This window comes from Salvelinus fontinalis, chromosome 16, assembly GCF_029448725.1.
Source record: "Salvelinus fontinalis isolate EN_2023a chromosome 16, ASM2944872v1, whole genome shotgun sequence".
Taxonomy (NCBI): Eukaryota; Metazoa; Chordata; class Actinopteri; order Salmoniformes; family Salmonidae; genus Salvelinus; species Salvelinus fontinalis.
In genome coordinates, this window is record NC_074680.1 from 15,363,653 (window position 1) to 15,388,530 (window position 24,878).

A 24,878-nucleotide genomic window follows, 5' to 3' on the forward strand; every position below is an offset into this window, starting at 1 on the left:
CAGTGACTCGCCAAACACACACACGCACACACACACACACACACACACACACACACACACACACACACACACACACACACACACACACACACACACACACACACACACACACACACACACACACACACACACACACACGCACGCACAGGCTAAGGACCTCCAGAGCCCAGGTCCCCTCGTCCTCCAGCTCTTCTCGCCCTCCAAGCTCGTAACTATTTCTAATTGAACTGATTGTCTTATTTCCTCCTATGATGGAACTATTCATCTCTGATGGTTAATGAATGCAGCAGGCAGCACAGTCATCCACTAACTAACTACAGCGCTGAAGGTCAACCCCAAAGACTGGCTGACTGACTGGGGAGGAGGACGGAGAGGAGAGTTGACAACATTCTGGGAAAGAGAGCGAGAGCGATAGTAGAGGACAGAGGGTGAGAAGGGTAGAGAAAGACGAGAGAGAGAAGAGCGAGCGAGAGAGAGAGAGACAGAGAATGAGAGGGACAGTGGGAGACAGAGGGAAGACATTTTAGAAATGCTTTCCCTTCAGATTGCAGCAACCACTGAAGCCATGTCTGCAATTCTGGCGCTGTCACTGGATGTTCCAGAATTTTCTGAGAAATGTGCATGATCTGTGATTTCCAACACATAAACAAATATCCACACACACGCAGTGAAAAGAAATGATGAGAATCTGTATGCGGTGTAATATACTACTGGAGGTGTTGGTATTAAAAGCATTCTGTTACAATCAACTCCATTTAGGTTAAATGTCATGGTGTGATCATCACGCGCCACCACATCAGTCTGAATACACCAGGTCCCTTCTAACCCAGAGCATGTCACAGCCTCCCTACTGGGCAGAGCAGCCCGTTGTTAGCCCAACTATGGATTATGCTAATGTAATCTACATCAGAGCAACCAGCATGCCCTCTGACATACAGCTGACATTATGGTAACCTTTTTACACGTTGATTCAACAATACCAATGGACGTTCATCAAGGAGACACAACATGGGATGGTGGAGGGAGGTAGTGCTTCTGCAAGTTTCTGTTTCCTGTTAGCTTGTAGTGAAAATATGCCAGAAACTCTGCTATTGCATTCATTTTTAAATCAGTTTTAAGTGCTTTTGCTAAAACAGTATATTTTCAGTGTAACTACAGTGTAGGTACAAACCGGTTAGTTAATTTACATATTGATCTATCTGCAAGCGTATTTTCAAACAAAACCTTCCCTTACTCCCAAATGATTTCTCAAGATTGCACAGAAATACTTGAAAAGGTCTACTGAGTTTGTTCGCGAGCTCACTTACAGAGACACGGCGTCCATATTTTCTCATGCTTTTGTGCTGATGTCCAGTCAGCCAGTGTTTCTGTGTCATACGGTGTGTTGGGGATCTAGATGATATTATTACAGTTTTGATTGGTGTAAATGACAGCCTGATCCGACAGAGGTGGTCAACACAGTCCCGCATCTCACCACAGACTCTAAATCGTCCTTATCATCATCATCATCATCATCATCATCACCTTTACATACGGTCACCAAAACAATAGTAACAGTTGAATATTGTTCATCAGACACATAGAACGTCATGGAGACAAACAAACTGCCTGCCAGACTGCTATGTCTCAATGTGACAGACGAACAAACTAAAGTCCACAGCAGCCAGGCAGAGAAGTGTGCCGATCATCACACACACTAAGTGAGTGCCGGCCTATCATCCAACATTCTCCCCTTGGGCAAAGGGGAAGGGGATGATGTCAGAATGATACTGATATACTCTGTGTATAAATATTGTAGCATACAAACACCTCTCGCTTTTCTCCTCTCCATGAACCCCCTGCCTCTCTCCTGTACTGAGGCAGAGGGAGAGAGAGGAAGAGGCAGCAAAGGAAGAGAGAGATGCAGAGGGGAGGATATAGAGGTAGAGACAGCCCCACTGGGGTATATCCCCTCTTTTCGACTCCCTTTAACCTTCCACTGGAGGACCACATGCTTAGAAAACACCCAGGAGATCAGAGAATAGAGGAGAGGAGAGGGGGAGCAAGAGAGGGCTAGTGGGGGAGACAGGCGGGCTGGAACAATAACAAGAAATAGAGAGAGAGAAATCCCTTTTCCTCTGAGAGGAGGGGGTAGTGTGTGCTCTGTTCTCTTCCCATTCACCGGCTGCACGTGGCTAATTTGCATGTGTGAAGGTCAGGGGGATTGTGGGAGGTGAGTGAGGCCACCGACCTGGCTCCCTGCCCAGCCCAGCCCTCCCCTCCCGCCAGCCAGCCAGCCAGGCAGCCTGCCACACACACAGCACCCCACCGCTGGAGGGGAATAGGATTGCTCCAGGGTACCAGAGAGAGAGGGGCTGAAATCACCCGACCAACCACTCTGATCGTAAACACATATTACTGTATAATCATCCCTTTCTTTTGACTTGGAGAGGCTGGGGCAAGTACTCTGACATTTCCCATGTTCACAACTCCCTCTCTCAGTCTCTGAAGTATGCCCCATGCCTCAGTAGCCCTGTGTGAGTTCAAATGCTGCTGTCGCTCGCCGCTATATTTCCATCCTTTTCCGATTGCCTCACACTCTCTCTCTCTCCACAGAAAAGACACTATGAGGCCCTCTTCACACCCCTGCTGGGAGGAATAACCAAAGAGAAGTTTGTCTGGTGGAGCTGAGGCAGTGTTGACGGGAGCTTCCCTGAAGTCTCACTCACTCACAGACAGACAGACAGACAGACAGACAGTGCCGTTTGGGATTGGGAATAAACTCAACACACTATCACAGTTTATTGTGAAATAGACACAAATTACTTATGCTAAATATACGTGCCATGCGCACAAAAAACTTTTATTTCACATTTATTTAACCAGGTAGGCCAGTTGAGAACAAGTTCTCATTTACAACTGCGACCTGGCAAAGATAAAGCAAAGCAGTGCGACACAAACAACAACACAGAGTTACACATGGAGTAAACAAACGTACAATCAATAACACAATAGAAAAATCTATATACAGTGTGTGCAAATGTAAACTCAGCAAAAAAAGAAACGCCCCATTTTCAGGACCCTGTCTTTCAAAGATAATTCGTAAAAATCCAAATAACTTCACAGATCGTCATTGTAAAGGGTTTAAACACTGTTAACTATGCTTGTTCAATGAACCATAAACAATTATTGAACATTATTGAAATCGGCCGATTAATCGGTATCGGCTTTTTTGGGCCCTCCAATAATCAGTATCGGTTAGGTCACCTAACAGTACAAACTGAAGATAAATGGGGGGCAATTAATTCACATACGGTGTCCAGGGCACTGTTTGGGCACAGACCTGGATAGCATAACAGAACTCTGCAGGGTATCTCTGCAGTAGATTGCAACTCCACCCCCTTTGGCAGTTCTATCTTGGCAGAAAATGTTGTAGTTGGGGATGGAAATTTCAGAATCTTTGGTGGCCTTCCTAAACCAGGATTCAGACACGGCTAGGACATCAGGGTTGGCGGAGTGTGCTAAAGCAGTGAATAGAACAAACTTAGGGAGGAGGCTTCTGATGTTAACATGCATCAAACCAAGGCTTTTAAGGTTACAGAAGTCAACAAAAGATAGCGCCTGGGGAATAGGAGTGGAACTGGGGGCTACAGGGCCTGGGTTTTTTGTAAAAAATCGTTCCCAAAGTAAACTGCCTCGTACTCAATTCTTGCTCGTACAATATGCATATTATTATTACTAGTAGATAGAAAAAACTCTCTAGTTTCTAAAACCATTTGAATTATATCTGTGAGTAAAACAGAACTCATTTTGCAGCAAACTTCCTGTCAGGAACTGAAAAATCTGAAATCGGGGGCTCTGTTCCAGGGTCAGTTTATTAATTTGCATGGAATCTATGGGTCTACATGCACTGCATACGCCTTCCCCTAGATGTCAGTAGGCAGTGAGAATTGGAATGGGGTGTCTAGCTAGATCTGAGGCCGAACAAAACTTCTTGCAACGGAAGGACTGGTCTTTTCATCGTCTGGCCTGACGCAAGATGGACGTCTGCATTGCAAAGCTTTCGTTTTATAAGTTAGATATCTCCGGCTCTAATTTAATTTGATATATGTGTTAAAAATATCATAATGTAGTTATTTTAAACCGAGTTATATCAGTATATTGAGATTTTCGGTATTTTCTTTGTTCTGCGTTAAGCTGAGTTGGACACATCTGCACCACATGGCTAACGTTTGCTGATAATTACACAGTTGAAGACGACCTTCTACAACCAAACAACGATTATTCTGGACAAAGAACAACTTGTAAAAGATTCTGATGGAAGCTCATCAAATAGTAGGAACAATTTATGATGTTAATTCGTATTTCTGTCGAAATTGTTTAGACTAATATTTTGCCATTAATTTTGGCGCGGTCTCGCTATAACGTAAGCTGTATGTCGTAGTAACGTTAATTTAAAAAATCTAACACAGCGGTTGCATTAAGAACTAGTGTATCTTTCATTTGCTGTCCAACCTGTATTTTTTAGTCAAGTTTATGATTAGTTATTGATTAGATTAGGTGCTTCTCCAAGATATCCCCCGACATTTTGTTTGCAGTTTGGCTACTATTCACATTGAAAAACCACGATTTGTGCAGCTAAATATGCACATTTTCGAACAAACCATATATGTATTGTGTAATATGATGTTATAGGACTGTCATCTGAAGAAGTTTGAGAAGGTTAGTGAAAAAATGTATATCTTTTGCTGGTTTATTCGCTATCGCTAACGTTATGTTGAATGAATGGGGCTGTGTGGTAGGCTATTGTAGTAAGCTAATATAATGCTATATTGTGTTTTTGCTGTAAAACACTTAAAAAATCTGAAATATTGGCTGGATTCACAAGATGTTTGTCTTTCATTTGCTGTACACCGTGTATTTTTCATAAATGTTTTATGATGAGTATTTAGGTATTTCACGTTGGTTTCTGTAGTTATTCTAGCTGCTTTGGTGAGAGTTGTGATGGTGGCTGCAATGTAAAACTATGATTTATACCTGAAATATGCACATTTTTCTAACAAAACATATGCTATACAATAAATCTGTTATAAGACTGTCATCTAATGAAGTTGTTTCTTGGTTAGTGACTATTTATATGTTTATTTGGTCGAATTTGTGATAGCTACCTATGCAGTAAAAAAATGGTGAAAAAAAAAAAGTTGGGTCTTTTGCTATCGTGGTTAGCTAATAGAAATACATATTGTGTCTTCCCTGTAAAACATTTTAAAAATCAGAAATGATGGCTGGATTCACAAGATGTGTATCTTTCATCTGGTGTCTTGGACTTGTGATTTCATGATATTTAGATGCTAGTATTTACTTGTGGCGCTATGCTAGGCTATGCTAGTCAGCTTTTTTACTGATGAGGGTGCTCCCGGATCCGGGATGAGTACCAAGTAGAAGTTCCTCTACATCTCCAGAGGAACAGAGGAGGAGTAGGATAAGGGTACGGCTAAAGGCTATAAGAACTGGTTGTCTAGTGCGTTGGGGACAGAGATTTAAAGGAGCAGATTTCTGGGCGTGGTAGAATAGATTCAGGGCATATTGTACAGACAATGGTATGGTAGGATGTGAGTACCGTGGAGGTAAACCTAGGTGTTGAGTGATGATGAGAGAGGTTTCGTCTCTGGAGGCACCAGGTGAGGTCTCCGCATGTGTGTTGGGTGGGACAAAGGAGCTAACTAAGGCATTTTGAGCGGGACTGATGGCTCTACAGTGAAATAAAACAAATAGAACTAGCCAAGAGAGCAGTAGACAAGGCATATTTACATTAGAGAGCGGCATAAAGCAAACACAGGTGTTAATCAGGAGAGCTAAGACAACAACTTTTCATGTGTATTACATGATTTTCATCACAATGCATTTCGTGTGTATGCCATGCTTTTCTTTCATCATAACACATTTGTATACATTATACAAATGCCAATTTGTTGTGGCTAACTTTAGCTAGGCTCGGGGTTAGGGTCTTTGCTAGGTAAAGCCCCGTCTTATCTCAGCTCACTGGTCACCATAGCAGCACCCACCCGTAGCACGTGCTCCAGCAGGTATATTTCACTGGCCATCCCCAAAGCCAACTCCTCTTTGGCCGCCTTTCCTTCCAGTTCTCTGCTGCCAATGACTGGAACGAATTGCAAAAATCACTAAAGCTGGAGTCTTATATCTCCATCACTAACTTTAAGCTTCAGCTGTCAGAGCAGCTTACCGATCATTGCACCTGTACACAGCCCATCTGTAAATTAGCCCACCCAACTACCTCATCCCCATATTGTTATTTTTTTCCCCTTTGTACCCCAGTATCCCTACTTGCACATTCATCTTCTGCACATCTATCACTCCAGTGTTAATTGCTAAATTGTTATTATTTCGCCACTATGGCCTATTTATTGCCTTACCTCCCTAATCTTACTACATTTGCACACACTGTATATAGACTTTTCTATTGTGTTATTGACTGTATGTTTGTTTATCCAATGTGTTGTTGTTTGTGTCGCACTGCTTTGCTTTATCTTGGCCAGGTCGCAGTTGTAAATTAGAACTTGTTCTCAACTGGCCTACCCGGTTAAATAAAAGTGAAATACATTTTTTTAAAGGGTTAGGGTTAGTTAACATGCTAGCTAAGTTGTTAAAGGTTTAGGAGTTTGGTTAAAGGGTTATGCTTAGGGGAAGGGTTAGCTAACATGCTAAGTAGTTGCAAAGTAGCTAAAAAGTAATAAGTAGTTGCAAAGTAGCTAATTAGCTAACTGTATGGTGAGATTTGAACACACAACCTTTGGGTTGCTAGATGTTCACGTTATACACCTACCCATCCTCCCTGACCAACCTCTCTCTTATTGTTTCTGTCTTGAGTAACCTACTGTCTTTATCTGTAATTGAAATGCACTGTATGCAAAACAAATATTTTAAGCAATTAGTGTCTATTTCGCAATAATCTGTGATACTGGGTTGAATAAAGTTGCACCCTATGGTCCAAACAGTCAAAACCCAAACAAAAATAATACTGATTTAAAATATATATATAATTAGGGAACTGCTCTGCTTCAAGTTATTTGTCTGCTAACCTTTGACTCTGTTTGTTGTAAGTGCATCACAGGCCCGAACAAAAAGCTACAATTATTTTATTAGCAGCTAATTATATGTACAGTTGACAATATGACTGGTCAATTTTTTATGGCAAATCAGAATTAATTGGCATTTGAAGAAAACCACGGGCAGTCCCGGGATAACCTAGCTGCCAATTACGCTCCTGAGCATTGTGTTTTATCCTGCAAGATGAAAACCCAGGCTGTCTATCAGCCCCTTATCGGAAGCAACAGAGTACATTTGACTGTGTTGTTCCTAATCAGCCAGCGCTAGGCTGAGCTAAACTGGGCTAGGAGAGCCTGAGATGTAAACAAACCAGCATAAACAAAGCATGGAGGACGAGCAAGGGAAAGAGTGAGCGCTGGAGTTGAGGCTGGTATGCTAGCGCTGACGAGGCTACTTCAGTCTGAAACCAACTGCGCTGTCACACAAACACACGCACACACACCCAAACACCCACACCAATTAAATACAAAATAATGTGCACACAAGCCCAGACAGACAAGCAAGAATATGAACATAAAGCCAGACATGCAAGAACACACTCACACATAAACTACTGAAAATAACTGAGTAAAAAAATCTGAAGACAAAAAGGCATAACTAGACAGAGAATAAAATAAGCAATGTGTTAAATCAGTGAACACTAAAGCTAGAAAAGTTTACTTTTATTCAAAAAAATAAAATGGTTTCTTTATTGACTAAGGTGTTCTGATTGACCTATTTGATGAAGCACCAGCCCTGTGTATATGGACCACTATATGAACAGGGTGTCTGTTCCTCTTCCCGTTTCCTCAAACAAATTGGCCAGAGTAATTGAAAATGCGGGACAATGCCATTTAAACGAGAGAACAGCTTCAACTAGGGCTCACCTTCCTGTAGTGTGTGTGTGTGTGTGTGTGTGTGTGTGTGTGTGTGTGTGTGTGTGTGTGTGTGTGTGTGTGTGTGTGTGTGTGTGTGTGTGTGTGTGTGTGTGTGTGTGTGTGTGTGTGTGTGTGTGTGTGTGTGTGTGTGTGTGTGTGTGTGTGTGTGTGTGTGTGTGTCCCAGTCTGTTTGTTGGCGGCCGGCCAGAAAAGAGAGAGGGAAACAGGCTTGTAAATGAGGAAATTGTTCTCCTCACGCAGTTAGCTCCTGAAGAGAGGTAGTGTGGGGAAAATGAACTTGAAAGAGAGAGATTCTGCCGACAGTTGATTTAGGCGTGTTCAAACAAATACACACACAAACACACACACAATTTGACGTGCATAAACACAGATCATGGGCCAATTTGGAGGATCCACACTAGACTGGTCCTGACACAAAACCCCTGTGGGTGAACTGAGGTACAGCTCACAGTCGATTACAAACCTGTTTTTCCACATGTATACAGTATCTTTGTTGATATGGAACGGCAAACATACAACCTCTTCTCTGGGGTTTAAATAAAATACATTATAAACTGGGTGATTTGAGCCCTTAATACTGATTGGCTGACAGCTGTGGTATATCAGACCGTATACCATGGATATGACAAAGCATTTCTTTTTACTGCTCTAAATAGGTTGGTAGCCAGTTTATAATAGCAATAAGCCATTTCGGGGCTTTGCGTTGCGTCGTGCCATGAACAGCCCTTAGCCATGGTATATTGGCCATATACCACACTCCCTCGCGCATTAGTCGCTTAATTATACTATTGTATGAAAATATATAAATATATACATTATAACCTGAGTTCAATTACAAGCAACTTGTGCATAACATACTGTACATTTTTATAATAATAAGATATATTTTTGAATTCATATCCTCTAGAGATATCTTCTACCTGTAAATTAATGTGTATGATCTTGTGTATTTTTCTGCACCCATTATCCAATCTTTAACCCACAGAGGTCTTTAAATAATAGGGACAAATATCATTACTAAAATGTATTTACCAATTACAATTTGAAAGGCGTTATTGTCTGAGGCTGAAGGAGAGGCTTATTATCTAAATGGTTACCCAGCTCGGCTACGGTATGTATCATATCCAATCATTACCTTCCAAGGACTAACTATTATTATAGCCACCGCAGTTCATAATGTTTGGATGGCATGGAAAATTGTAATAAATACACCATATCGCTATTCTGAAACCTGGCATAATCTTACAAATGACTTTGAATTATTTTCCTGTACAGTAATGTAAGACAAAATGCATGACAATGTGCGGTGTATGATGTATTGTAGATACATTGCACAGCGGTTGTTGTGCATCCCAAAATATTATTAACAATTGTGGAATGAAACCTACTGTGGCATGTGGTAATAAAGAGTGTTACAAAATAGGCCTTCACATTTCCTAAATTAAGACTAAACTAAAACTACTTCAGACAAAGAATTTATGATCTGTTGAATGACATGTCTAAGATATAAAATATGGGCTATAATTACTATGGAATTACTAGGCCTACTACAACGATAACAGTAATCAAAATCCCCCATGCAAACTGGTCTTCCTGGGAACTACAGAAATGTACCGTTTTGTTTGGAAGAGGGAGACCGACCGAGAGTAGGCTACACCTCCACTTTGCCCTGGGGTCAAATATCTGGGTCATATTCAGCAGAGCACATCATTGAGAACAAAAATGCATTCACACATAATAACACAACCAGAGGCATACTGTTTGTATACCACTCTTCTTTATTCAATAGCTTAGAAGATAGGGCTGGGCGATATGACCTAAAAATCATATCTAGATTTTTTTTGTGCGTTTTCTCTACATAAGCTTTGTTGCATAATTAAAGGTCAATACATTGCATTTCTAACAGTCAGGAAGAATCTAATAAATTATACCTAGGCTAAATATAAGCCTTCCACAACCATAAGACCCACTAATAATTACATTTTTGTATTTTACCCCCTTTTTCTCCCCAACTTTGTGATATCCAATTGCGATCTTGTCTCATCGCTGCAAAGGGCTCGGGAGAGGCGAAGGTCGAGTCATGTGAAACATGACCCACCAAACCGCTCTTCCTAACACCCGCCCGCTTAACCCGGAAGCCAGCTGCACCAATGTGTCAGAGGAAACACTGTTCAACCGACGACCGAAGTCAGCCTGCAGGCGGTTGGCCCGCCACAAGGAGTCGCTAGAGCGCGATGAGCCAAGTAAAGCCCCCCTGGCCAAACCCTCCCCTAACCCGGACGACGCTGGGCCCTACGGGACTCCCGGGTCACGGCCGGTTGTGACACAGCCTGGGATCAAACCCTGGTCTGCAGTGACGCCTCAAACACTACGATGCAGTGCCTTAGACCGCTGGCGGCACTCGGGATGCATCATTTAATTATTTTTGTTTAACCTACTTTTTTTGAAATAATCACTGATCTGGCATTCAAGTCTGTCTATGAAAATGCCATTTTTGTTACAAAGTTTACTAGAACGATGCACATCCACTAATAATGGCCAACTTGTTGTAGCAGGCATTATAGAAATTTAACACAGGTCTCAAAAAATCTCTCAAGCACAAGCTCACGTGCTCGTGAATAGCTAGCTGATTTTTACATTTCAAGTCTAGCCAACGTGGATCTATTTGCTTGCTAACAAGGTAGAACAGTTGAACTGTTATAAACACACCCTTCTGTCTGTCTCCAACTGTTTGAACAACATAGCTTGTTCACTTTGTTTAGATATTGAAATCAAGTGGCCTTCCTGGATAAGATGATGCTTATTTCTCAGCATGGGAACGAGTTGCCAATTCCTTATATAAATGCATATTTTTATGCTGATTGCACATTTATAAAACACAGACTTTGTGCTAACTCAGTTAGCACAAAACAGTCTGTGAAGGGCCGCCTCTAGCCGTTTGGGGGCCTTAAGCCCCCCCACCAAGAGGGCATATATTGTTTTGCGCTCCCCTCTTGACGGCAGAGAGAAAATAACTCCCCCCTTTTTATTTATTTTTACACTGCTGCTACTCGCTGTTTATTATTTATGCATAGTCACTTTACCCCTACCTACATGTAATATTACCTCAATTACCTCGACTAACCTGTACCTCCACACATTGACTCGGTACCAGTACCCCCTGTATATACCCTCGTTATTGTTATTTTATTGCGGTCCTTTTTTTAAACTTTAGTTTATTTAGTAAATATTTTCTTAACTCTTATTTTTCTTAAAACTGCATTGTTGGTTAAGGACTTGTAAGTAAGCATCTCTGAGTAAATTCTACACCTGTTGTATTCAACGCATGTGACAAATAAAATTTGATTTGAATTTTAAAGCACGTTTTCTACAATTCTATTAATTTTGCCATGGGGCAGAGAGACATTTTAGCAGTTTCAAAACACCTTTTCAGCAGTTCTACACATTTTGGCATGCGGCAGAGCGAAATTTTAGCAATTTAATAGCACATTTCATGCAATTCTAGAAATTTTTGCCATGGGGCAGAGAGACATTTTTGCTGTTTTAAAGTGAATTTGCTATCCATTCTGCCATGGGGTGGAAATATGTTTTTGCAGTGTTAAAGCAAATTTCCTGCAATTCTACACATTTTGCACATGACTTATGCCATGATATCTGAGTGAGTGACTAACAATATCAATGGGTGCCCCCTGTAGGTCAGGGCCCCTGGGCACGTGCCCTGCTTGCCCAGTCGGTATTCGGCCATGATTACTGCAAGTTTAGATAACTGGCTAGACTAACTTAACAATCTAAAAATTGTTAGCTGATGTAGCTAATTGAGTGACTGTCAGTGACTGATAAAACAAGAGCAAAACTACGAAAGCACAATAAAATGTCGAACTGGCACCTTGTGTATTCTGCTATTCTAACTTTCAACAGTAAATTGCGACCCGAATGTGTAAAAAAAAAGTTATTTTTTGGGGGGTCAGGGACCTGTAATGGCCGGGTGTCCTAAGCAACCGTTTATGTCGTCTGGAGCCAGCCCTGAGTGAGTGGCTAAAATGCTGCTAGTGGTATGTGGTACAACAATGCAGAGCACACAACAGAAACTGAGCATTCATTTTCCACATGTTCATTCATACAGTACTCTCGTTTTCGTAGGGTCTGCTCTGTTCTACATTTTGGGAGTTGAGGCATAAAAAGGGTATCATTAGAAAGGTTAAGTTCTCCTCTATTATAGCAAAATAATGTATCTGTGTTTCGGTGTCCATTTGACCCATTCTGTGGGACCAAACGTGGAAATGGGGAGATGAAACTGCTTGTTGTCAGAAAGGAGGAAGTTATTTCTCCATCTTTATTGTGAGTGGCAGGGGGAGGGAGGGGCTTGGTGTCTGTGTGCAAGTGGGAAGGTGCACAGTGCACACAGCACAGAAGGAGCAAAGATGAGACCAAAAAGACAGAATTCTCATAAAAACAAACAAAAATAAAAACCTAATTTGGAACAAAAAATAAAAACCTAATTTGGAACATTGCGCTAAAACATCAAATCGAGTTAATCGAATTCTTTCGATATATCGCCCAGCCCTATTAGAAGACGACGTTCTATCTGTAGGCATAGTTGTGAATGGTCCATCCCGCTCTCACCATGCCCCGGGTCGCGCACCTGAACAGAGGGTTCAGCTCGATTTACATTAGCAGCGCTCAGCACACAGTGGGGAGATGGAGCGCCAATCAGATGGCAGATTTGATGTCAACTCAGAGGCAGCCTTCTGGAGAGTATTACAGCCACTTTACCTCCAATTCAAATTCCAAACCTTTTGATGGAGACCAATAGCGCAGGCGGACAGCGTGGTACACAGACACGTCTTTGATAGTCATAGCGGCTATTCTATTTGTGCAAGCATCGATTAATAATTAAAATATATGACATTTTGAAGATAGCAATATGACATTATTGTAATTCAAACCAATATTAATGAATAAAGTCTATAATTCGACGAGAGCCTATACAGCGCGTCCTTCCAGAGGGCGTTTTGCAACGTGTCTCCAACCACGTCAGCAAGAGAGCGAATCTCCAACGCCATTAATTGTTTTTAATTAAAACAATTATAATAGCATAATATCTTACACAAATAAAGCTCGTCAAGTAAAAACGCTGTGGTAAAGAATAAACACATAGTATAAGCAAATGCATTGCATCGATTTTAACCAAATAAATATTAATAATGATCATTTTACTCCGTTTTACGCGCATTTACGCGCAAAATTATATTTAGTTCCCAAGCCTATATTTACGCTTCATGGACAAATAAATTAATTGTGTAAAATAGATGTTATGAATGACAATGTATTGCATACATACGTGACTGACAGGCTATTGTTTTTCTCGCAAGAGTGACCTTGAGCAGATCTGAAACCAGACAGTATTCTCTTCTACAATTACTTTACCTGTAGTTGAATATTAGAAGTGCAATATTCACCAGCACACAGCATATTTATTTGAAGTCAAAAGGGGCAAGTTATTACAGTGCAATAATACATGTAACCTAGGCCTAGTGCATTTCAACAACTGTGCCAGACAGCTCATGACAGGTGTGACTCAGAGTGCCTCTCAAGTTAATGAGCTACAGCTGAGTTTGTAAAACTAGTACTCACCTGTGGTCTGCTGATACCTTGCCCTCCGTTTCCAGGACTCATGGACGGGTGATTTCTCTGTTGCCCTGGCCAGCCATGGGTTGTGGAGCCATACTGAGAAGTCATGTCTTTGCCTAAGCCGATGCCAGCTTGTTGTTGTGCAGAGGGACTGTTATAGTCTTGATGATAGCCACTGCCATAACCTCGCATCATTGGACTTGGAGACGTCAGCAGTTGGTTTAGAGTTGGGGTGGCTCCCGAGGGATGCTGAGTATGTCCTGGGAATCTCTGAAAGCCCCCAACACTTCCACCAGAACCGGAGGAAGCAGCTCCCATAGCAGCCTTGACATGGCTAGCTGGAGTGTTACTGCCAGGGCCAATCAGCATGTTACTGCCCTGTCTGGATGGGGCCATCATACCGTAGCCCGCTCCACCGTAGCCCTGCCGGTAGCCAGGGTAGTGGTTGTACTGGCTGTTGTGGTATCCTTCGTGGGAGTTGTGCACTGGGTCCATGTTGTTGGGTCCCGAGGAGTGCATCATCCCCATCCCAGTGCTTTGTCCGCCATGTTGATCATAGCAGGCCCCTACTCGGGAAGTGCCATAGTAGTTATTAAACTCTGAAATAGCGCTGTCCCCTCCTGCGCTCTGGGGCTGGCTGTTGATGTCGGTCGTTGGTCCCAAGTTGGCATGTTCATACCTGGCACCCATTCGCTCCCCTGGTTTACAGGTATGATCCCCTTCACCTTTACTCAGCATCTGCTGCTCTGTCTGGCTCGCCAAAACACCCCTCTTCCCTCCGTGGTGCTGATTCTCACTCTCTCCCCTTGTCGCTTGGCTGTTGTTGATGTTGTTACTTTGTATCTGGTGCTGCTGATGCTGAGGAAACGGGTTAAATTGTGACTGCTGTTGCGGCGGCGTGAGGTGCTGAGGGGGATCTACACTCACATTTTTCTGTTTATGGTTTGCTATCAAACCCGTCTCCATTCCCTCAAGAGAGGTCGTCGAATTTGACGATGTTATGTTATTTCCACTCTCCTTCTCCCGTGTGTCAGAATTGTTATTCGGAGAAGTTGAATTGACCATGTTGAGCTCGTTTTGGTGGTGATGGTCTACATTATTCATTGTGTTAGTCCCATCTCCAGCTCCAAGCATTGCTCCAGACCTCGATATAGTTCCTCCTCCCGATTTCCCCGAATGTATCTCTTGACCCAAACTGCCAGACAATTTATTTTTCTTATTATTAGTTGTCGTCGGTGCTGATGCCACTTGCGCAGCCATTGTCACTTAAACATTTCAGACAGGGACACTGACCCACGAGCAGAACACTCTCACACAAAAAAAAACAGACAGAGGAAAAAGTCAAGCACGAAAAAAATCTTCAATTGAAAAACGAAGCTATGTTCTAGCGCTGTAATGCTCGTAATAATCCGCGGTGAAATGAGTCGCTGACAGCCGCGGCTGTGGCGCTGTCAGTGAGGCATCATGCTGAAAGTTTGTCGTCCAGGTTTAAATGAAACTTTTTTTCTCCAACCCGGATATGGGTAAGTACATGTCTCCCGGAGCCCTTCTGGCCCAGCATGGCATGAGAGAGAGTAGACTCCACCAGCTATTATCCTCCTCCAGGGTCCAACGCGCATCACAAGGAAAACCCGGACCGGAGTTTCCTATGTTAACCATCGAAGGAAAGTCACTATTATTTTGCAATAGACAAATGATGAATTATAGCATGGCATCAGGAGGAAATATTCCTATTGAAAAGAGGAATAGCCTACATAATATACTACCTTTCATTTTATACCAATATTATGTTGCAACGTAGGCTAGGCCTAACTTTCAGAGTGGCGTGTGTCCTCTAAAGATGGGCAGCTCCATTTTAAATTCATGCCAAAACTCCAGATCTGGGTTTGAGTGTTGCCTGCTCTACTCCGCTCTGCTCTCCCTCGGCTCAATCCAGTTTCTGCAGCTCTGAAAGACAGACACGCAACCACAGAAGCTGCTGAGCGCAATAATGTTGCCATCAGAATGAGTATGTAATCACACGCTGTAACTGCCCTAGTCGAGATGTGAAATGTTACCTTTTGTAACATTTGAATCATCTTCAGCCGTTATGAGCACATTGCCTTTTATCCTCTTGATGTAGAATAGGCTCCAGAACTTAAACATGAGTGACGTCACTGCCCTTGCCTATTAGGTCTCTTTATTTTCCCTTTGTCTGTTCTCTCAGCTTGTTTTATTTTGGGTGAAATGTATACATTTATCTAACGATTTGACACATAAAGGGTCGCACCTGACAGTGCACAGGCCTTTAGAACAGAGTAACTGCCAGTGGATTATCTGATGTAAGCCTCTTTTTGTATTTTCTTGGAAAACAGAATTCACAATAGTAAGTACTATGTAACAGACTGTATTTACCATTTGTACTACAATATAATTGTATAAATTATTTCCTGGTAGTTCCCTACAATAATGACGGGGCCTATGTAATTAATGTAACATTTAGCTAAATATAGTAAAAGCTTTTGATGTGAGAGTCCTTTGGGGTTTACATAGGTAGAGGGAGAGCAGCTCACTTGACGGAGATTATTAACAGCGGAAACGCTGTATAAAATTGATATGGAGACGGTTCATTACAGAAGTATGATGACGATGATAGTAATAAGGGTGAAGATGATGCTGATGATGATGACGGCACCCAATCGAGGAACACATTTCTCGTAAACGCAAGGGTACTGTACATTATATCCCATGTCATAGCAAGCTCTTGAATGTGACATTTTGACCTGACTGCTCCGAGTGAATGAGACTCCTCTCCCTCACTGTCATCTGCAGCTCCCATCGACAGTAGGGACCTAGAAAGACCCCTGGTGGAGACCGAGTGTAAGCACAAGTAGACCAGACATGAAAAAGAACATTGAAGTGCACCTGATGTTATAATTAAGAAATAGGGCATGAGGGAGTGTGGTATAAGGTCAATATACCATGGCTAAGGGCTGTTGTTATGCATAACGCAATGCGGAGTGCCTGGATACAGCCCTTAGCCGTGGTATATTGGCCATTTACCACAAACTCCCGAATTACCTTATCGCTATAAACTAGTTACCAACGTAATTAAAACAGTAAACAAGTAGCGGTGGTATGTGGTCTGATATACCATTGCTTTCAGCCAATCAGCATTCATGGCACTGTTTATAACATGGCAATATGAACAATGGAAAGGTAGGCTTACCTCCCTTGCATACACTCCAAACAGACACTCGTTCCAAAGCAGAAAAGTGAAAGAAAAATACATCAATAGAGTCTCTTCCCCATTAGTCTTGATGGGTCCATATGGTAAAGAGTAACAGAGATTAGATCATGATAGTAAACTACACAGTCCTGACACTATCTAGCGTTTAGAACTGCCTGCCTGGCCAGACATCACAGCATCAAGAGCAGATGGCAGAGAAGGAACAGCTTGATCAGGTGACTCTAGGACACCCTGGGTAGAGTTCACCTTTACGTTGGTGTGTAGTTTGTGTGTGTGTGTGCGTGTGTGTGTGTGTGTGTGTGAAGATTCGCAAGGACATTTTCTATGTAAATCGTCAGGATAGAAAAGCTGTCAATGCATATGGTGTCATGTATTGTTTATTACAATGGCATTGCCTATTGTTGTCTTACATGGGCATACGAGCAGGCGGAATCCAGCAAACAACACCACATTCTATGTGCAAACAGCTGCATCTGTTATGCTATGCATCTGGCTGTAACAGCGTTATCTTGAAGGTGTTACAGATCATTAAGAATACTGGTTAATGGTGGAATATGTGGTTATATGACACATTGCTCTTGTATATGATAGTGTTTCTTTGGGTGTGTCATGGTAGCTTTACAACCAAAATATTCCACTCTGCTCATTATCAAGCACACTGTTCTCGCATTAATCCGCAGACACACTGATCTGTTTGAATGGGAAGAGGAACAATGGCTCAGCGCATTTGCATTTATGTTTAATTTATAACTTTCAGGGCCTCCTGATGCAGCAAGATTGAAACAATAATTTCACACAAACACAGTGAAGGGGAGGGACCAAATTAATACAGATCTGGGTTTTAATGTATTTCTCAATGTCTGTGTGTACGTGTGTGTGTGTGTGCACGTGTGTTGTGTGTGTGTGTGTGTGTGTGTGTGTGTGTGTGTGTGTGTGTGTGTGTGTGTGTGTGTGTGTGTGTGTGTGTGTGTGTGTGTGTGTGTGTGTGTGTGTGTGTGTGTGTGTGTGTGTCTGCGGGTGCGTGACAGACAGAGAGAGAACACACACACACACACACACACACACATCTAGAAACAAACAGGCGTAGGCCTTGAATCCATGGGGGGATAACATGCCACTATTCTAGTCTGTCAGGAGGCTGGGGGCTGTTCAGGGGGAATCTGCCGGGATCTTCCCCAGCAGAGAGCACAGCACAGCAGCAGCACAAGCCTGCCTGCCTGGCCAAGCACAGAAATTGGGTCAGCCCGAAAAACAGCTCAGGATGCAGCCCTCTTCCACAGCGCCAGTATGTGAGTGTGTGTGTGTGTGTGTGTTTGTTTGTGTGTGCGCATGCGTTTGTGTGAATGTGTAAGAGGGAGACAGAGGGGTATGAGGTGTTTGCATGTGTCTCTCTGTGCAAGAGATAGAAATAAAATGGCAGCCGTTTCTATGGGTCTTTTAGCACATGTAAAAAGCCAGCTTGCCATTGTGAGCACACCTTGGCTTGAGGAAGCAAGTCAGATTGATCCATAGTCTTTTAATTTCAGGGTTGGGTAAATAACAGCATTTGCATTGATCTGTCTGCAAGAACAGGCAGGGAGGCAGTGAGGACCTGAGTGTGTGTATGTGTGTGCTTGTGTCTGCATACACAAACAGGGAGCTTTAGTCCCCAGGCAGGTGGAATGCAATAAACAATACATTACATACTATTTGATTAAAAAAATGCATAAAGTGAGTAAAACCTAACTAGACTGGGAGACCACAAGCGACTATGTGTGCCATACTGCATACTTAGACCACGTTTCAGTATGTTCAGTGTATGTGTACAAACGATACAAACACTAATTGTTCTCCACATGAAGAGCGGAGGGGGAGAGAAACAGAAAGAGAGAAAGATGGTGGTCCTGTCCATGCGGTGAGGTGGCAGAGCCCACAGCCTCCCTCCTTGATGGCTGTCACTGGTCCTCTCTTCACAGAGACTCCTGTGCAGAGCACTGTGTGAAGTGTCCCCCAAGAGGCACACATCCAAAGACTGCCTTTACAAGATCCCCACCGAGCTGAGCCCACGTTTAACTGCCTGGGAAGAACTTCTACTGCAAAACGGAATGGGGAGAGTTTGCAGCTTAGTCCATACAGTACTATACCATACTCACTTACAGTGACTTCAGAAAGTATTCACACCCCTTGCATTTGTCCAAATTTTGTTGTGTTACATCCTGAATTTGAAATGTATTGAGATTTTGTGTCACTATGTCTTTATGGGATATTGTGTGTAGATGGGTGAGAGAAAAAATCTATTTTATCTATTTTGAATTCAGGATGTAACAAAACAAAATGTGGAATAAGTAAAGGGGTATGAATACTTTATGAAGGCACTGTATACTTCAAAGTGAAATACCTCACAGGCATGGTTTACTGACATGATTTAAAAACACGGAATATAGGTACTTGTCTTTCATTTAGATTTTCCTCTTGGAGAGATCATGCATAGACAGAACCTAGAGTTCAAAGGTCGTATAGTAACGCAACAGTTTAAGGGCACGTCTGCCAACAGTGCCCACACCACGTCAAGGTCCTAGCTGTAGAGAGAGAATCCATACAAGGGCGTGGGACTCGTTTCAACTCCTGTTTTCAACTCCTCCAAGTCATAGAGCACTTTCATAACAAACCAGGGCATTTGGAACGATTCTGAATGAAGCTAATTAGGTGTGTTTTTGTTTGTTGTTCAGGAGGGAAGATCAAAGTGATATTTCACCAATTTGTGTCAGCAGCTGTGGTGGAGGGAGAGGAAGGGCTGAGAGAATGCATGCAGATGAATCTCCTCAGGTTGGGCTTATGCTAGGGACACAATCAAAACAAAAGAATAATAAATCATACAAAAAAGGATCAGAAAATGAAACAAAATAGAAACATTTAGGCTTTATTACCATTTTATTATTAGGAACAGAATTTGATTGCTTGAGATTTGGATTCATGTTTTTCAGCGCTTCCATCTTAGTTCAGAGCACTTTTCTTTCAGGCCTGCTGTGTAGTCCACCACTCAGCCCATGTGGGACAAATCAAAGGGATCTCGATGGCTTGACCCAGGAACTTGCCGCAGGAGAGCAAGCGGCTGTTCTGATCTCATCTAATATTTATGAATAACTTCCTTGGTATTTCATACGCTCTGTATCCCTCTGCTTTTACGGTGTTACACAATGATGTCTTAGGGACATGGCTGAGATCAAACACACGCCACGCTTCAGAATACAAATTGCGTCCTCCGTAGCCTGAGAGAAAGTAACTCGTCTAACGCAGCGTCTAACACAGTGTGATTGAAATACAAGCTCCGCTAGCCCAGGATACAGTTTGATGATATTTGTTTTTGTGTTGCTGTCAAAGGAATGAAAGAGCATGGAGAGAAAATGCTGTCACTGTATGAGGCCTACTGTACAATACCGATGCCTCTGTGTGCACTGCAGTACGTCCAGAGCAGAGTTTAAATCACACTGTCTGCCTCTCTCACGGTAGCACCGAAGACTTCACCAGACACAGCCAGGCATTCAAGGCTTTTTGTTCGGTAATGGCGTCAGATGTGAGCGACGATCTCTCCATAAAAGTCAAGTGTGCTCCCGTTATTTGCCGAAAGTGGCCTGATTCTGAGGCCCTTTTGTTAGGCTAATGGAGGCTAGGCGACACAGATACTGTAATTACAACAGAGACGATTGGTCTGATAATATTCCGAGCCAAGTGGGTAATTTGAGGCTGATGCGTTGAAGGGAAGGAGGGGAGTGGTGGTGGAGGAGAGAGGAGGAGGGGTTGTTGCTTTCTTGTGTCGTCGCCTATCGCCCGTCAACCTAATCATTCCCCAGTGCTGCTGAGACAAGAGAGCAAAGAGCCAAGACACGGACTCAGCTGTTAGAATACTAATGACATGGACCGCTCCGCTCTCTCCTATTAGACAGACAGACAGGAGGGATTATAGGGCATCAACAGGTGTCGACATAAACACCACATGTTACTCACAAGCCTTCATCTTTAGGTACGCTCTCATACCTTTTCTCATATACCGTACTCAGTCTTCTCAGTCAGCCATTTCATCCAAAATGAGATTGATAATTAGGCCCACTGATAATTGAGTATAGGCTAAGTAAGTCCAGTTGGTTCATTCTTAGAACATGACATTTTCATTTCCCTAATGTAAACGACTTTAAGAGAAGGCCCATAAACATCAGTGTGTCAGGGGGTCGGGCTATGGCTTCCCTTTAGCCATGGTGAGGAGGACTGAAACAATCAACCTATCACAATCAATGATAGCAGAGCGGCAGAGGAGCAGGCAGACATGCAGACACTACACTCACTCAGCAAGCCTGTGCCTATTCTGCCAACACACATAATCAAAGACTTCTCCCCTGAGTGATCTGTCCAAACATTTTTTTAAAGAACCCCTTTGTATCACACTGGCACTTATGTCACCAAGGATATGAAAGCAGTCTGGTATCGGGAAATTGCACGATCCCCGCCTCTAGTGACAACCAGGAAAAGAGGCATCCCTCCACAGGAGACAGGGCGGTGGTGTTAAAATTTAAATATGTTTTGACACAAAATCAAAAGTTGATCAATATTTGAATAGAGAGATTCCCTGATCCATATGAATGTTTGTTAAGCCGCAGCGTGAACCAGACAGACAACCTGAACAACACACCCAGCTACACGCTTTGACGTCCTCACCAGATATGTCGTTTTTCATCTCATTATTTTTCTTTTGAAAATGAGCTATCATCTCCCGGTCACATTCATCGCCGATTTCCTAACATCTAAGTCCTATGAAATAAAAATATCCAACGATCAATGACTTTTGTGTAATACCTGTTTTTAAACCAGTTCAAACTTCCATAGGACGCTGTCCACTCCATTCTGGACTAGCTATCTTCTAATCTAGCTAGTCACATACAAGTATAGATGTGTGGGACAAAGATCACATGCTACAGTGTTTACGTGATCCTTCTGAATGTTGATCAACTGATCGGTTTGAGAATGCCAACCTGCAAATCACCAACATCCACCTGTTATCTGGAGCCTAAACCAGAACTGAACTCAATTATTTAAACCAAAGGGGAAATGAAGTCTAAATGGCACACCATCACATTTAGTATGACAAGGCTTTTGGCTATGACAAATGCTCTTCTTACGTTAATAAGCTTGAACAGCCTTCTAAATAATTGGAACCAAGTCCATTTCATGGAACTGAACTCCACCAAAATGTAATCCACGGGATGAAATTCATAATCTTCTGACAAATGGGGAGAGGTTTTTAAAAGCAGGACCTCAATTACGCACAGTTACAAATTAGCATGTTTAATGCACCAAAATGTTTTAATACAGAATAAAAGGCAGGGAGCTGAAAACAAAAGACGACCCAGTAATGAGATTATCTCTACAGAGCGGCCAGTGGACGTCATTGTGTTTCAGACAAATGGGAGAGATTACAAGTCACATTCAAAATGCCCTAATCCATGAAAGACTCCAATATGATTATTCTTTCATTAAGTTTGGAGACAGAGAGAGATGGATTTAACACTGAATACATAAGTGAGAGTCTTAGTATTTCAAAATACAACCAAACGCAAGAGGAAAACTCAGTTAAAGATTTTGTTCAGCTGAATTTGAAGTTGAATGAACGAAGATACTACTGGTCCAATAGGCATAATCCTCCTAGTTCTGTACACAACCACACAAACAGACAAACACAGACACCAACCAAGATCAAGGTCTAACATACTAGACACTTCACACCAGAGAATTACAATCATTTCAAAATAAAATCTTATTCAGATGTACAGCCAATGGTGGAAAAAGTACCCATTTGTAACACTTGAGTAAAAGTAAAGATACCTTAATAGAAAATGACTCAAGTAAAAGTGAAAGTCACCCAGTAAAATACTACTTGAGTAAAAGTCATTGATAGTTATTGATATCTTCTCATCCACTACGTCCTCTTTACTTCCTCTCTCTCTAGAGTGAAGTGAAGCTCAGCCTCCTTCATTCCTGACCTCCCTGCGTCTCTGACAAGGTCAAACTTTTCCCATTAGAGGGAAGTGTGAGTACACACGCTGCAGAACGATCCCAGTCATATATCCTGAAGGTCAGGGGCTGCATAATGAACTGGAAAATGTCAATTATATTACGTACCATTTAAATAGCGGATTTCCCTGCCACAGGAACAAGGGTGATATTTACCCTTTCCCAAGCAGGCCTTGAGCAAAGACGCCTCTTAATCTATCTAGCCAGAGGTGTCACATAGAGCAGCATGGAGGGAATGTCATTCCATCGCCTGACATGAGGATGATGTGTTGCTATATGCAGTGATGCACTCACAGTAGAGGGGAAAACACGACCTAAAAATAAGGTATTAAATGCTCTTGACTGCACCTAAAACATACTGTATAACTTTGAGCATTGACCAAACTGGCATGATGATATAAGTTAGAAAGTTAAATAAAAGTGATAGCACAATTACTAATTATCACAATAATAACTCATATTTGCTCATGCAGACACGATGGTTCCTCAACCCCCAACCCACAACAGGAAAGTCTGCGTACATTTCTCAAACATGAAAAAAGAAGAAGAATAGTGAAGAGAATCTGTGGTGATATGAAGAAAAAACACATCCAAAGGAGAATGGTAATAATGATCCCTCGAAAACAATTTCCATTAATTCTGGTTCGTATCACTGGGGAATAATATCTACATGCCCGAGGCAGGTTTAAATTGCACAGTGTGGTGGTGAAAAGAAAAGGAAACTCCCCCGTGTCCATCCAGTCCATCAGAACAGAGAGGGTGTAGGAACACCCAGGAAAGAGAGACAGCACTGGACAAGCTATTATGATGGCATACTACAGAACTATAACCAAGCCTTTACCAAAAGCACACAGCACTGGAAGACAAGCCATTAGAATGGTATACTACAGAACTATAACCAAGCCTTTACCAAAGGCACAGAGCACTGGAAGACAAGCAATTGAACTTACTAAAAGCTTATTTCTCAAAAATGTTGTGCACAAATTAGTTTACACCCCTGTTAGTGAGAATGTCTTCTTTGCCAAGATAATCCATCCACCTGAGCATGTTTGGGATGCTCTGGATTGACGTGCACGACAGCGTGTTCCAGTTCCCGCAAATATCCAGAAACTTCTCACAGCCATTGAAGAGGAGTAGGACAACAGCCTGATCAACTCTATGTGAAGAAGATGTATCGTGCTGCATGAGGCAAATGGTGGTCACACCAGATACTGACTGGTTTTCTGATCCCACGCCCCTACCTTTTTTTTAAAGGTATCTGTCAACAACAGATGCATATCCATATTCCCAGTCATGTGAAATCCATAGATTAGGCCTAACAAATTTATCCTGATATGAACTATAACATCATTGAAATTGTTGCATGTTGCATGTATATTTTCATTCAGTGTAGTTAGTTACAGTACGTTCTAGTTTTTTACAGCATCTGTGTGAATTGTTTGTGTTTTGCCGATCGAAATTCACCCTGTCTCGAACATTACTGTCCCAAAGAACGTCTGGAGGGCAGGGTTGTCAACCATGATGGAGAGGTCTTGGAACGGGCAGGCCTTCCATGGGAGGAAGAGCAGCTCCGTTTTGATGAGATCATGGCCAGGAGGGCTTAGCCTTTGGGGTGAGGGAGTAGTTTTCTAAGGCTCAATAGAATTTTGTCTCCAAGTTTGAAGACCCAATCACATTGGGTCATTTTTTTGAGGGGTCTCCAACACAGAATGCACATATAGGATAACAGGTGTTGTGTCGGAGATACATCGCCTGTGAAAAGAGGCTACTTGCTGTTCATACAAACCAACACTGTTTCGGATGGGAAAGGCCTTTCTACTCACTATATGAAAATCTCCATATGTATGCAGTGGTATAAAGTATTTAAGTAAAAATACTTTGAAGTACTACTTAAGTATTTTTCTTGATGTATCTGTACTTTACTATTTTTATTTTTGACAACTTTTACTTTTACTTTACTACATTCCTAAAGAAGATGTACTTTTTACTCC

At 42.3% G+C, this 24,878-nt stretch overlaps 1 protein-coding gene across 5 annotated transcripts in view; it reads right to left on the bottom strand.

Annotated features, from left to right (window-relative positions):
* The window catches only part of LOC129812696 (AT-rich interactive domain-containing protein 1B-like), a 198,970-nt gene extending 183,737 nt beyond the window's left edge, over window positions 1-15,233 (bottom strand). For 3 of the 5 annotated variants that reach the window (XM_055864490.1, XM_055864492.1, XM_055864491.1), the window contains exon 1: window positions 13,620-15,232. In XM_055864490.1, the coding sequence (XP_055720465.1) occupies window positions 13,620-14,876 (1,257 nt within the window). In that variant the 5' untranslated portion in view covers window positions 14,877-15,232. Of the gene's footprint in view, window positions 1-13,619 lie in introns of all 5 variants that reach the window. The other 2 variants (XM_055864489.1, XM_055864488.1) reach the window with 1 other exon arrangement.
* Between the last annotated feature and the right edge of the window lie 9,645 nt (window positions 15,234-24,878).